Genomic DNA, 13846 nt, shown 5'->3' on the forward strand with positions numbered 1-13846 from the left:
AATGTTTTTGGTAAATCTAGACAAAGAACACTGGTTTGTTGTTAAATGGATTTTTGGATACATCAAAGGACTAGTGAATTATTTCCTATGTTTCCAAGATGTTGATGTGTTGTTGGAAGGATACACATATGTTGATAAGGTAGATCTGACATATATTTTTGAAGATCTACAATAGGATATATTTGTACATTTTTAGGAACCGTAGTCTCATATGTATCAAGGTTACATAAAGTAGTGGTTGTGTCTACCACACAGGTTGAATATGTTGCATTGACTAAAGAAAGAAAATAAATTCTATGGATGAGAAGGTTTTGAATGTACTAGGTTTGAATAAAGAAAGTTGTGTATTCAATTGTGATAGATAAAGTGCAATTCATCTTGTCAGAAATTTAGCCTTTCATGATATAAAAAAACACATTGATGTTAGATATCACTGTATTCGATTAGTGCTCAATGATGGTCTTTTACAATTGGATAAAATACACACTAAAGATAATCTAGTCGATATGTTAACAATTTTTTTACTAACGGATAAGTAGTGTCTTTGTAGATCCTCGGTTGGTTTGATACAAACATGATGAAATAGCCTAGAATTTGATTACCAAAAAGAAAATATAGATAGTTTCCTCTATTTAATCTCAAGTGGGAGATTGTTAGTTGTGAGATCAAATAATTTGATAAATCAATTAAATGAGAAGATTAGGTTTAGAACCATTTTAGTTTTCATAAGCAGTTCAATAAATAGTTTATGTGGTAGTTTCCACATTTATATAATAAGCTTATAATTTCAAGCTTGTCTGTAAAATTTTTGATGTATATTTTGGTGATTAATAAAAGGCTTCTAATCCTTTTCCTATGGTTTTTACCCAGTTGGGGTTTTCCACGTATATTTTGTGTTATCAATTTTATATTGTTATTTTATTTTATTTCAGCAATGATTTAGGGATTTGGTTGCACATAATATTTAGGTTTAGGAATTTTTATTTAACCAATTTATAACAAAGGAGAGTCCTACATCATATTAAAGCATCTCCATTTTACCCATAAACAAGAGGAACCTATAGAAGTTACACAGGAACAAGTACAAGAAGAAGCAGTTCAACATTACAAGCCAAAAATTGAAGCATTAGGAGAGGAACTAGTATTTTTTAAGTATGTAAGAAGTCATCACTCAATAGATAAAATTATAAGAGATACAGATTCAGGAGTGATGATGAGGAGAAATGAGAGAGATGTTACCTGTCTACTCTCCCATGTGAGCCTAAGGATACAAAAGAAGGCTTGAAAGATGGAGACTAGATGAAAGCCATGGAGGGATAAATTGAACAAATAGAAAAGAAAGAGACATAGAGCTTAGTTACCTCCACAAAGTAAAAATATGTCATTGATACAATATGAGTATTGAGAAAAAAGATGGATGAAGATGGAGAAGTAATTAGTGATAAGGCCAGACTTGTTTGCAAAGGATATGCATAGGAAGAAGGGATAGACTATGGGGAAACCTTTGCATCCATGGCCAAATTGGAAGGATTAATGATACTCCTATCATTTTCAACTTATAAATGATCCAAATTAAATCAAATGCATGTAAATCTCCATTCCTAAATTGATTCCTTGAAGAAGAAGGGTGCATAGAAAAGCCTAAGACGTTCTTATCTAAAGATGGTAAGGACAAAGTGTCTAAAATGAAGAAATCTCTTTATGGACTAAACTAAGAACCTCTTGTATGGCATGATAAAATTTACTCATATGTAATAAATATTAGATTTGTAAGCACAAGTGATAAAATAACATCTATCTAAAGAAGTAGATAGGAGTTGGGTTGTTGATTGCAAAAATATATGTGGATGACATCTTCTATGGAGGAGAAAATAAAATGAGTAAGGAGTTTGTTAAATAAATGAAGGAATAATTTGAGATGTCCATGATTGGAGGATTAAATCTCTTCATTGGACTAAAAGTACCTAAATTGAAAGGAGGAATCTTCATAAGTCATAAAAAGTATGTGAGGGAGATTCTAAAGACTTTACCAGTCCATGATTAGTAAATTGATTAGTAAATTACAATGTGTGTACATAGTAGACCAGACATTGCACAAGTAGTAGGGGTTGTGGCTAGATTCTCTACCAATCCTAAAGAGTCACACTTGGTTGTTGTAAAGAGGATTCTCGAATATATGAAGGGTATTGAAGAGTATGGTTTATTGTATCCTCATAAGGCAACCACTAAACTCATTGTATTTATAGATGGTGATTGGGTAGGAAACATAGATGGTAGTATGAGAACAATTGGAAGTGCATTCTTTCTTGGATAAAGAATGGTAGAATGGGCCAATAAGAAGAAAAATTGTATCTATTAATCATCAATAGAGGTTGAATATATCTAATTAAAATAAAAAATTATACTCATATTATTTGGATCAAATAGATACAAGAAGGAATTTAGAAAAAGGTAGAAGAAATGGTGTTTATAAGGTGTGACAATAAAATTTCCATCAACATATCAAAGAACCCAATTATGCACTCAAAGAAAAAGAACATCTCCATTAAGTATCACTTTCTAAGAGAGAAAGTGCAAGAAAAAGAGTTTAGGATGGACTATGTCCCAACTAAGGAATAGTTGGTAGATATCTTTATGAAACATCTTCAAAAGGATAGTTTTGATTATCTTAGAGGAAAGTTAGGGGCGATAAACCTATTATGCCTAAAGTAGAACAAAAAAGGTTAGGCATCAATCAATGATCCTCAAAGATAATATTTACACTAGATTGATGACCAAGTCAAACTAATCCATAGGGGGAGAAATCATAGAGATAAAGATCATAGATATGCACCTTTGGCATTGTTGTGAAAGGGGGAGAAGTACATGAAGGCAAAGAAACATGAGCAAGGAAAAGAAAGAAAAAGTTAGAAGTAAACAACCAGTAGAGAAGAGCAAGGAAGTGTAGAAATGAGTAGAGAACCTCCATAGAGAAAAGAGGAAACATGATAAGAAAAGCACACCAAATGGAATCAATGATCCTAGGGGGAGATGTTCAAGAAAAAGGAGAGCAAGGAAATGGAATATGCTATTATTTTCTATGTATATGTAGTAGTCAAAAAATTTCCTTTAGACATTGTGAAGATTGTGGTAAGGCATGGAATAATGTTAAAAAGTTGAGGTTGTAATCAATTCCAAAGAGGGAGATTATTTTCATAATTGTTAGAAGGAGAAAATATTGAGACTAATGGATCTTATTGGTAAGATCAGTTATGTTCTAGTTGTCATTGATGTCAAGACTAAGATGAAGTATCGATCGCTATAAGGATGTAGTTGGTGAAATCAAGGATACACATAAGTGTAACTCTAGTCTCCAATGGGACCAAAGTATGGTGAAGTTAAGATAGTTGTAGACAAGTGGTCTTTATAATCTACTTAGAAAAATTTGGATAAGTATATTTGACATCAAGAAAGAAGCCAAGATAGGCACATTGGAAGTAGTGAATGGTAGTCACATGAGAAGGATTAAGAGAATTCATCAAGGTCAAAGACCAAAGGCAAGAAGCACTTGATTGAACACATCACAAGACAAGTAGATTTTACCTAATATTTTGAAGAATGGTGGAGGAATTATCATGTCAAGATCTAACAAGAAGATAGGCAGGAGAATTAAAATTTTAATTCCTCATAGAAAGTAGGAAGGATGATGCATAAGATATATGTGACTCTCTATTAGTGAAAGGTACAACTAACACACACACACACACACCTTACAAGAACAATGCATGACAAAGATAAGAGTACACGTTGAACTAAGGTATGAGAGTTCAAATTAAAAATTCTCAAATTAAGGTTTGAATGAGATTGAGTAAAGATTGTATATAGTTGATCATTTTTTAATAAAAAAGGGGGATTGCACATTTGAGAAGCTAAAATTCCATAGTGCTAGGATGATTGAAATCATAGAAGAAAAAGGTGAAGAAGAAAAGGTGAAGGTATTAAGAGCTAAAGTGGTGGGTGGTAAGTAAAGAAAATGGAAGCCAAACACCTAGTAAAGAGAAGAGTTGAGCATGGAAGTGAAAATGTTCGAGTTCTAGAACCAAGAAATTTTTAGACTAGTTCATGATCATAAATATGATCTGAATCAAGTTAAGTTAAGTAGTTATTTTTATAGGTCAAACAATCATTTTTTTCTCTTATCATTACAACAAAAAAATCCAATTGAAGGTAGACTTTAGCAAGTCCTTTATATAAAATCCCTTGACTAGGTAACACATTCATTTGTGTTCTAAGTCCTTTAACCATGTTACCTTTAATAGGTTAAAAAATTTAATAGGTCTCTCTCAAATCCCTTAACCAGGTGGCACTTAATAGTGACTTTGTAATCTTTTAACATGGATAAGCTCTTGACTAGGCATACTCTAGAAGAGTCCAACCTTTGTGATTATCACCTTAAAACTATCATTTTGACCCTAATAAAATTTCCATGAGATAAATTAGTGTTATGTTTTGTTACCTTTTTCTTGAATTCTTTGTTGTTTATCTATTTTAACCAGTTAAGTTGCAAACATGTAGGTCAATAAACAAGTTCAACATAAAAGTTTAAATTTACCATTATTATATTGATTCAACCCCCTCTCAGTATAACTAGTATTATGTGGACCTATAGTATTTGTCTATGGAGGGCTCTAAAACACTCTTCTATCACACCACTATCTCTTTCACCACAGTTCCTTTGTGGATGCATTTTCACACTTATCACTCAAAATAACAACCATAGTCCTAGTGGAAAGTGTCTCAGATTTGGTGATTTATCTGCACACTCAAGAACTTTTGTGTTGATGTCGCTTGATGAAGGGTACTCCCCTTATTAAGATAAACACACACAATAGAATAGAGAAATGACAAAAATTTGCAAGAACAGGAAATTGGCTTCTTATTTTCTCTAATAAAATAGAATTGGAACATTCAAAAAATTGACATGTAGAGTCACATGGGTAGTTGCCTTATAATATTATGTAGGATCTAGGCTAGAAAAACCATAAACCATTTGGATCTATCTTAAACAACCCTACAGTCCCTCTTTATAAAGGTATTTTTAACCACTCAAGAAGGTTCTAGAAATTTTAACCCCAAACTTTTAGGTCAACCAACCTTAAGTTATTCTTATCCATATTTTATTACATTAGAGTAGGCCCCAACAACTTTTGGAAGTCAAAATAAAGTTTTGAAGGAAACTCATTTTTATGGACATTTTAAGTAGCGCAACTTCCAGATGCCATAACTCATTGTTAGTTTCTTTCATTTGCTATTATGATCCTATTTTGGAAATATCATGAACTAATCTATAGCATCAGTCATGCCTAACTGATGCAAGCTCTAGTCGTCCAAGGTTTGTCCCCTTTTCAAAGCCTCTAAAGCCTTCAAAACTAAATTCTAAATCTTTATACCCTACTACCAATACCAAAAAAAAATCAATGCTTTCAAAAATACACTTGATCTTGCAATGAAACTCTATTGGGAACTTATGTTTCTAAAGTGAATCTCTAGGGAAGAAATCAAAATATTCTAAGCTCTAATACAAAACATGCTAGAGATAGTAAGCTGCTAGAAACAATAACTTAGCATTGAGATGTCCCTTTTAAAAAGACAAACCAAAAATATTTTTAGGTGATTCAAGAATACCCTTACACATAGGATGCTCTTGCATATCAAATGTTATAGATTCAAGCCCTAGAAAAAACTAATGGCTTGGTTTTAAGAAACTTTAGAGTATGAAATCTTAGAAATAGGGATTGACTACTAAAAATTCCTACTCATGAAAGATGGATATGTCTGGATGCAAACAATGACATGATACATGGGGAAAATGTGCAAAAAAAAATTTAAAAAATTATGAAACATTTTTTCACAAAGAAATGTTAGAGCCTGAACCCCTATGTAAAATTTATCCCAAGGTTTTAAGAAACTCTTTAAAATAGAAATTGACAACTAAAAACCCCTATTTTTGGAAGGAGATGTCTATTCTAATGATAAAAATGACATAAACATGGAAAAAAGTAAAACACATCAAAAATTAATATGCTATTTATGAAACATTCATTCATAGAGCAATGTTGGAGCCTCAAACCTTATATAAAACTATAAACTTGGTTTTAAGAAACTTCAAAATTTGAAACCCTCCAAATAGATCTTGAAAACTAGAAAACCCTTCTCTTGCAACACAATGTAAGGGAGAATAATATAAGCAATGTTCCATTACCTCTAGTACAGGTTTTTTTTAATCAATTTTGGAGGATGGGAAAAGGTGACATAACAAAATAGTTGGGAAAAAAGACATCTGGTAGTGACAAAACCCAAAATGCAAGCATAAATGAAATTCAGCATGATATAATAATACAAGCATAAACATGGTCTACCATTCAATCCATCCAATCTTGTGTAATCCTCAACCATCTACCATTAAGTCATCTAGTTCCATACCTCTAGATCTATGTTTTTCTACACAAGCCTTTCTTGTCACACCATGTCATGTGAATATGGGATGATATATTCTATATATAGATGAATACCATTTTTTTGTGTCTGAATAACTTTTACTAATAAGATATATACACATGAAGTTTCATATATTATCCAATTGCATTTAGTCATGTGTGTGTGTGTGTGTGTGTGTGTGTGTGTGTGTGTGTGTGTGTGTGTGTGTGTGTGTGTGTGTGTGTGCCCATAGATTCTTTAAGGAAATTTATAAAAAGCATGACTCAATTGTAAAAACATGCATATTTAATCAATATAACTACAACCATCAATAAGCATATTTACACATGCACTGACTCTGAAGATAAATAGATCTACATTATGATTTAATAAAAGGAGAAGTATATGAGTTAGCATAGGTAGGGCATTATAGACATCTTGTGGAAAAAAATTGAAATGTCAAAATATATCTATATAGATCTATATAAATTAAAAATATTTTTTTAAACTTTTAGATGGTCTATATAATGATCCATGGTAGGGAATACATCTACCCTTCAATCTTATAAATGGGATCTAAGATATTTTGATTATGTCACAAATTTAAGTTAAATATTTGTTTTAAATATTTGGTTGTTTTAAGTCAATTTGTGCAATACATGGAATAAAATTATATGAATAGATAGATACATTGGGAGACAAACTTTCACAATCAAATAGAATATTTTTATGCTTTTGGATTTAGTTGTACATGACTTTTTTGTAAATAATATTTCAAATAACATTTTATAGTCCAAAAGTATTCCATTAGATCATAAAGAAGTGTGATTTGAAATATTGATGTAAACATTATTACACAACTAAATCTAAAAGCATTAAAAATGAATTTTACCATATATTACAACTTGAGACATGAATTGTCTTATTCCTACTTTTGAAGATCCAAAGTGATTTACCCACTTGGATGTCATCCAAACATGGAAAATTATCATTTTTCAATGATAGAAAATAAAAGAAATTTAACACATTTCCTTTGGTTTGTTGTAAAGATGAATAGTTTTGAATGTGTCCACCAAGGATCAAGGTGGGTATAAGGTCCCCACCATAAGGAATGAGACAATAATTATGCCCAAACGATACCCCTTATTGTTTATTAGTGAGTATATGAAAAAATAAATAGAGTTGATATAGGCCTTCAATTATGGATCTATGTAGTACTCTTTATTTTTATCAAAATGAATGTGTCTTATTTATGGGGGGAACACATTGTACAATGGAAGATTAGCCATACATGTGGCATAGACAATTATTGACCATCCACTAGAAGTCAAGACATAATAAATTATCACTATTTAAATGATAGAAAATAGAAAACTTTTTATCAAAGTAAATTTCTATTCATTTGTGAAGTTGAATGGTCTTGAATGTGTCCACCAAGGACCAAGGTAAATTAAAGATCCCTAAAACCATAAGGAATGAAATTTACCCAACTAAATGACATCTAACTTGGACAAGATGATGTGCATTTGTATTAGTGATTGGGTATAAGATAAAGTAAATAAAGTTAACTAAAGCCTTGGTTCATGAAATTTTGTGTTATGTGGAGCCTAATCAGACTTGGAGGATTTTTTTTCTCCACTTCATTCAGCATGATTTCCCCTCATATTTTATTATGGGGGTTTGGGGGCAGTCCCCTCGTGCTCTAGGGGTCAAAGGGAAATGTCCCTTGCAAGGTCCTAGGGTAGCACCCTAGGCGGGGTCAAGGGGTGGTGCCCCTTGCGAAGTCCTGGGGTCAAATATCCCAAGTCCAACGATACAAAAATGGGGTTGAGGGGCAGTGCCTCTGAAGCCAAAAATGAATTTACTATTGTAAAAGGCGTCAAGAGTTATATTTATTCATTGGTCAACTTATTCTAGCCCTAATTTGGTAAGTGGAAAAAAGCTTGTATAAAATGGCTTAGGGTTAGGGTTTTATTATGAATGATGATTTAGTAGCTTCTTGTGACATTATTGAGTTGTAAGGGATTGTAGATTGTAATCAAGTTGAAATCACTAGATAATAAAATATTGGACTTGTTGTTGGTGGACGTAGCCCAGGGATTGGGTGAGCCACGTTAAATCTTTGAGTCTTGTATTCTCTTCTATGTGGTTTATTATTTTCTGATATGGTTATATTTGTGTCTCTTTAATCCTAACAATAATTATGGATTTGTCTAGTACTCTTAATTTCCATCACAATGGCATCTACTATGTATGTTGCATTAAAAATGAAAATAACTGAGGGGGACACATTGCATAAGGAAAGATGACCATACACATGGCATGGACAATTATAGATTGTCTACCAAAAGTTAAGACAAGTAATTATTATTACATGTAAAGTGTTTAACATGGTCAATAACACTAACACAACATGCCCTTTAGTTCCACATGAAACACTTTTGACCTAGAGCTATAAACCATTGAGAACACGGATGGGGGGTCGCATCCCCTTATTACACAACTGAGGCCCAAACTAGAGCGTGTTAGATGAGTGAAAGCACAAGCCCATGATCGCAATGACTCAATGAAGGTTTGACCCTAGGTAGGGACGACAATAACAGCACCACTTAACTAACACACTAAGTGATGAGCCTCAAAGCGATTTATTATCCAAATGATAGAAAATACATTTCTTCTTATCTGAATAATGTTAATCTATTTATAAAGTTGAATGGTTTTGAATGTATCCATGAGAAATCAAGACAAAATACAAGATCTCCACAACCATTTAAAAAATGAGAGTTAGAATATACCCTTTATGTGCCCAAAGTATACCATCCCTTCCAAGCCAATGAAAAGTGTATACACGCCTATTCCATATTGGAAAAAAATGAAAATACTTATCGCTTCATAACTACTTATGACACGACAATAGTAGAAAGTGTATAATTGGTCAATTAAAAGTACCATGTGCCCTACAAAGGACCTACCTCCACTAAATGTGGGAGACGTGGCTAACAAAAGACCAAGCGAATTTGGGCCCATAAAGTAATGATGTTGAAATTTGAACCCACAAAACCCTGTCTGATTTCCTCAAGCGACCATCTCCCAATTAGAGTGTCCCAACCTTATCTATATTTTTATCAAGAACACAAACATTATTTCTGCCGACATTTGCATCTACCTTTTCTTTTGAAACTATACATACCCACTCCATCTACTTTTCTAACCAACGATTCTCATGCATAGAGCTTTCATCCCATACAAAAATAGTCATACACAACACAAAAAAGCACAATAAATTACTCTCATTATTGTAAGCTTGCCCTTCTTTCCCTAAAGTTACTCAACATAAAAGAGCACAATAAATGACTATCATTATTATGTGGTTGCCCTTCTTTCGCTAAAGTTTTGTCTATGTTCATCATTTCACTGTTACCACACCAATCCCAACACCTCTGCTGCTATATATACATTGTGTATATTCAAACATAATCCATAGATCTGTGTTGCATTTCAATATCATCTCTGCAATTGTGGGATTTTTTTTCAACGTTGTTAAGAAACATGTCTGAAGAGCGCCATCACCACCTTTTCCACCACAAGAAGGAAGAAGATAATGCTTATCCAGAGACTGGTTCTTATGGATCGGACGGCTATAATCCCTCTGGAGGTGGGTATGGAGCGTCTCAGACTGCATATGGATCGTCCGAATATCAAACTGAGCAGGGGAATACCGGTGGAGGTGGGTATGGAGCATCTCAGACTGCATATGGATCGTCCGATTATCAAACTGATCAGCCAGGGTATACCGCTGGAGGTGGGTATGGAGCATCTGAGAGTAAGTATGTAGAACAAACCACTGATGATTATGGCCGAGAAGAGGAGTATGAGAAGGCCAAAAAGGAGGAGAAACACCACAAGCGTATGGAACATGGTGGTGAACTGGGTGCTGCTGCTGCTGGAGCGTTTGCTATGGTATGTGTTGATGTATATTCAATGGGTATATCCAAAGTAGAATGTTTATGTCTGAATTTGTGTGATCTGTGGGTAACATTCTCGTTTTGTGATGTGTTGATGTATATTCAATGAGTATAGGCACACTAGCTTACTTTCTGGTTTTGTGATGCGTTCATATATATGCAAAGTGGCAATTTCATGCCTGAAATGGTTTGTTTTGGTTATAGTTAGCATTCTGATTCAATGAGTGTTTGCAAATTAGTTTTATTCCTCAATTTGTGTGTTTTATACTTAGAATTCTGGTTTTGTGATGTGTTGATATATATTCAATGAGTATATATGCAAAGTAGCACTTTTTATGTCTGGATTTGTGTGTTATGCAGCTAAAATTCTTGGTCTTGTGATGTGCTCATATATATTCAATGGATATATGCGAGTTACATTTCTATTTTTATAATTAGTAGTTTCTAAAATTAGATTGTGTATATTTTTAACATTAAAGTTTTAGAAAGAGGTGTAACAGAAGAGAGCCACCATTTTTATGTCTGAATTTGTGTGTTATGTCTAGCAGTCCGGCTTTGTGATGTGTTGCTATATATTTAATGGGTATAAGCGCATTAGCATTTTTGTGTTTCAATTTGTGTGATCTATAGTTGATTATATTTAATCAATATATAGAAAGTACCATTTTTTTCCTGGATCTGTGTGTTCTATAGCTAATATTCCTGGATTTGTGATGTGTTGATGTTTACTCAGTGAGTAGATGCAAAGTAGCTTTCTTTTTTGGTCGGAAACTGTGTTCTATAGCTAACACTGGTTTTCTGATGTGTTGATGTATACTAAATGACTATCTGCAAATAGCCTTGTTAAGGTCTGGATTTTAGTGTTTTATAGCCCACATGCTGGTTTACTGATGTGATGTGCTGATATATATTCATTGGGTATGTGCAACTAGCTTTTTCAATGCCTGATTTTTGTGTTCTAGAGCTAAAATTTTGGATTTGTGATGTGATCTAGTATGAGAAGCATGAGTCAAAGAAAGATCCAGAGCATGCTCACAGGCACAAGATAGAGGAGGAGATTGCTGCAGCAGCTGCTGTGGGCAGTGGTGGGTTTGCATTCCATGAACACCATGAGAAGAAGGAAGACAAGAGAGAAGAAGAGGAAGCCCATGGCAAGAAGCATCACCATCTCTTCTGAACCGGGTGTCTACATCATTTATTATATTTCTAGTTTATCAGTTCAGTAAAATATATGGGAGTGTTTGATGTGAGTAATGCTGGTGTGTGAATTGACCCACAGGGTTTTTTCTCCTTTGTTAAATAAGGGGGGCAAGATGATATGCCTAGAGGTGTATGAAGTCTTTTGTTTGTTGGTTTGTATATGAGTGTCATGTTGTTTGGAAACAGTTAATATGATATGTTAATTTGGTTATATGTCACTCTTTTTGTTCAATGCCAGAATATAAACTATGTTGAAATAGTCAAGGTTAAAGTTGCTAAACCTACCGCTGCTCTAAAGTGGAAATCTAAATCATTGCTAGAGAATCATTGTCAAGTTATAAAGAACATGAATTTAGATCATCAAATTGAGTAAAGAGCGATAAAAGGGAAAAAGAAAATGAGAATGTAATGTTTGTGAGATTAATGCATAGTCGTCACTTTTGTCTATATTAAGAGATTCATATTAACTACCAACCGGTAATTGTAGCAGAAGGAGATAAAGCAGTTATGTTGATAGAAAATTATATATAAACTATTAGGTTAAAAAGTACAATTATATATGTGCATAATAGATACATTAATTTAATTTATGATGTATCTTATGTATAGAATAGTATTTTTTGTGTAATACAATCTTGACACACGGCTTATGATTCATTTTCAAACAACTATCATTTTCTTTCTCTAGATTTTGTCATACTTTTAGTAGTCTATTAGTTCTTGTTAACAGCTTGGTAATAGAAGAAAAAGATTGTAACAAGTGTTCAACGGTCATATGTATTGTAATTTATACAAAACATCACATAAATTTAAAAGTAACATTGGATCAATAGAAAAGTAAAGAATTTCATAAAAATCTAAGAAAATTTTGTGAAATGCCACATAACATTTATATACATATATAAGAATGCAAATTGTCTCTTGATTCAAATTTTGCATTCCTTGATTTCTAAGACATAACTACTAATATAATTGATAGTATTTAAGTGCCCTTCATTTTGTAAAGTTTTTGCAAATTCTGAACAACCACATTGATATAATGCCTTTAAAATCTTGTTGAAGATGGTCCTTAAATATATCAAACCTGTATATTAAGTATTTTTTTTAGTATGATAATTATTCTGAAAATGTTTACTTCATCCATTTCTACATATTGCATTAGTTTACATGTTTTTTTATTGTAATTATCCCAATGTCGTCGCAATATCGACGTTGACGTCATAATTGCAATGCCCTCGCAAGCATAAAATATGAAAAAAGCACAGCAATCGCTTTCCATTTGTTTTGATTTTGGAGAAAGTTGCATGCGAAAAAGGTGGAGAGCTATGAACATTGTCGTGGTGCCGTTGTGATCGGTGCATTTAGTTGTTGTGCCCTCGTAATCTCTGCACTTTGTTGTTGTGCCCTTGCTCTGCTATTTCATTGTTGTGTCGTTCCCTTGCTTTGTGATTTCATTTTCGTGTTATGCCCTTGCTTTGTGATTTCATTATCGTGTCATGCCCATGTAATCTACATGCCCTAGCTCTACGATTTTCTTCAAGGGCGAGAAACGGTACATATGTAAAAAAAAAAAAAAAAATCTTTGTAAACATGTACGTCTTTATATTTTCTTCTAAACATGTATCTCTTTATATATTTAGAAAGATCTTTTTCAAGGTGCTTATTACATATTATGATCTAGCTGCATACATATTTCAGAATCCAAATAATAAAACAATAAAACTCACTCAACTTGTGCTAAGTGACTTACCTCAAGGTCCTGCACAAAAATAATGTAGAACACGAAAAATGGGTCAAGTTTGCAAGAAATTTTACAAAAACATATCATAGCAAATAGTTTTAGAAAGAAACAAGCCATAACAAGTTAAATGGGTCTAGTTTCTGATTAGTTGGGTTGATATATACATATATTTAACTAGGTTATGGCATCTACAAGGGAATGAGCCTCGTGATTATGCATACATGTGTTTGGTGTATTTCTTTCTTTTGATATATCTCTACATTTCATTGTTGTGTCCTTGCTCTACGATTTGGTTTCCATGCCCTTGTGATCTTTGTGTTTTGTTTTCATGCCCTTGCTCTATGATTTCGGTGTCGTGCCCTTGCTTTATGATTTTGTTGTCATGCCATGCCCCTGCTATGTGATTTTATTATTGTGTTGTGCTTTTTCTTTATGATTTTTTTATCATGCCCTAGCTCTGTGATTTTCTTCAAGGGTATGTAAA

General features: G+C 33.0%; 1 protein-coding gene across 1 annotated transcript; it reads left to right on the forward strand.

Moving 5' to 3' along the window:
• Window positions 1-9936: 9936 nt before the first annotated feature.
• Window positions 9937-11832, forward strand: LOC149550514 (uncharacterized). Its single transcript, XM_089793511.1, has 2 exons — window positions 9937-10416; window positions 11416-11832. The coding sequence occupies exons 1-2, from the start codon at window positions 10006-10008 to the stop codon at window positions 11596-11598; spliced, it is 594 nt and encodes a 197-aa protein (XP_089649637.1). The 5' UTR covers window positions 9937-10005; the 3' UTR covers window positions 11599-11832.
• The last annotated feature ends 2014 nt before the right edge of the window (window positions 11833-13846 follow it).

Source organism: Cupressus sempervirens, chromosome 7, assembly GCF_028749045.1.
Source record: "Cupressus sempervirens isolate cs-2001-9-10 chromosome 7, ASM2874904v1, whole genome shotgun sequence".
Lineage (NCBI taxonomy): Eukaryota > Viridiplantae > Streptophyta > Pinopsida > Cupressales > Cupressaceae > Cupressus > Cupressus sempervirens.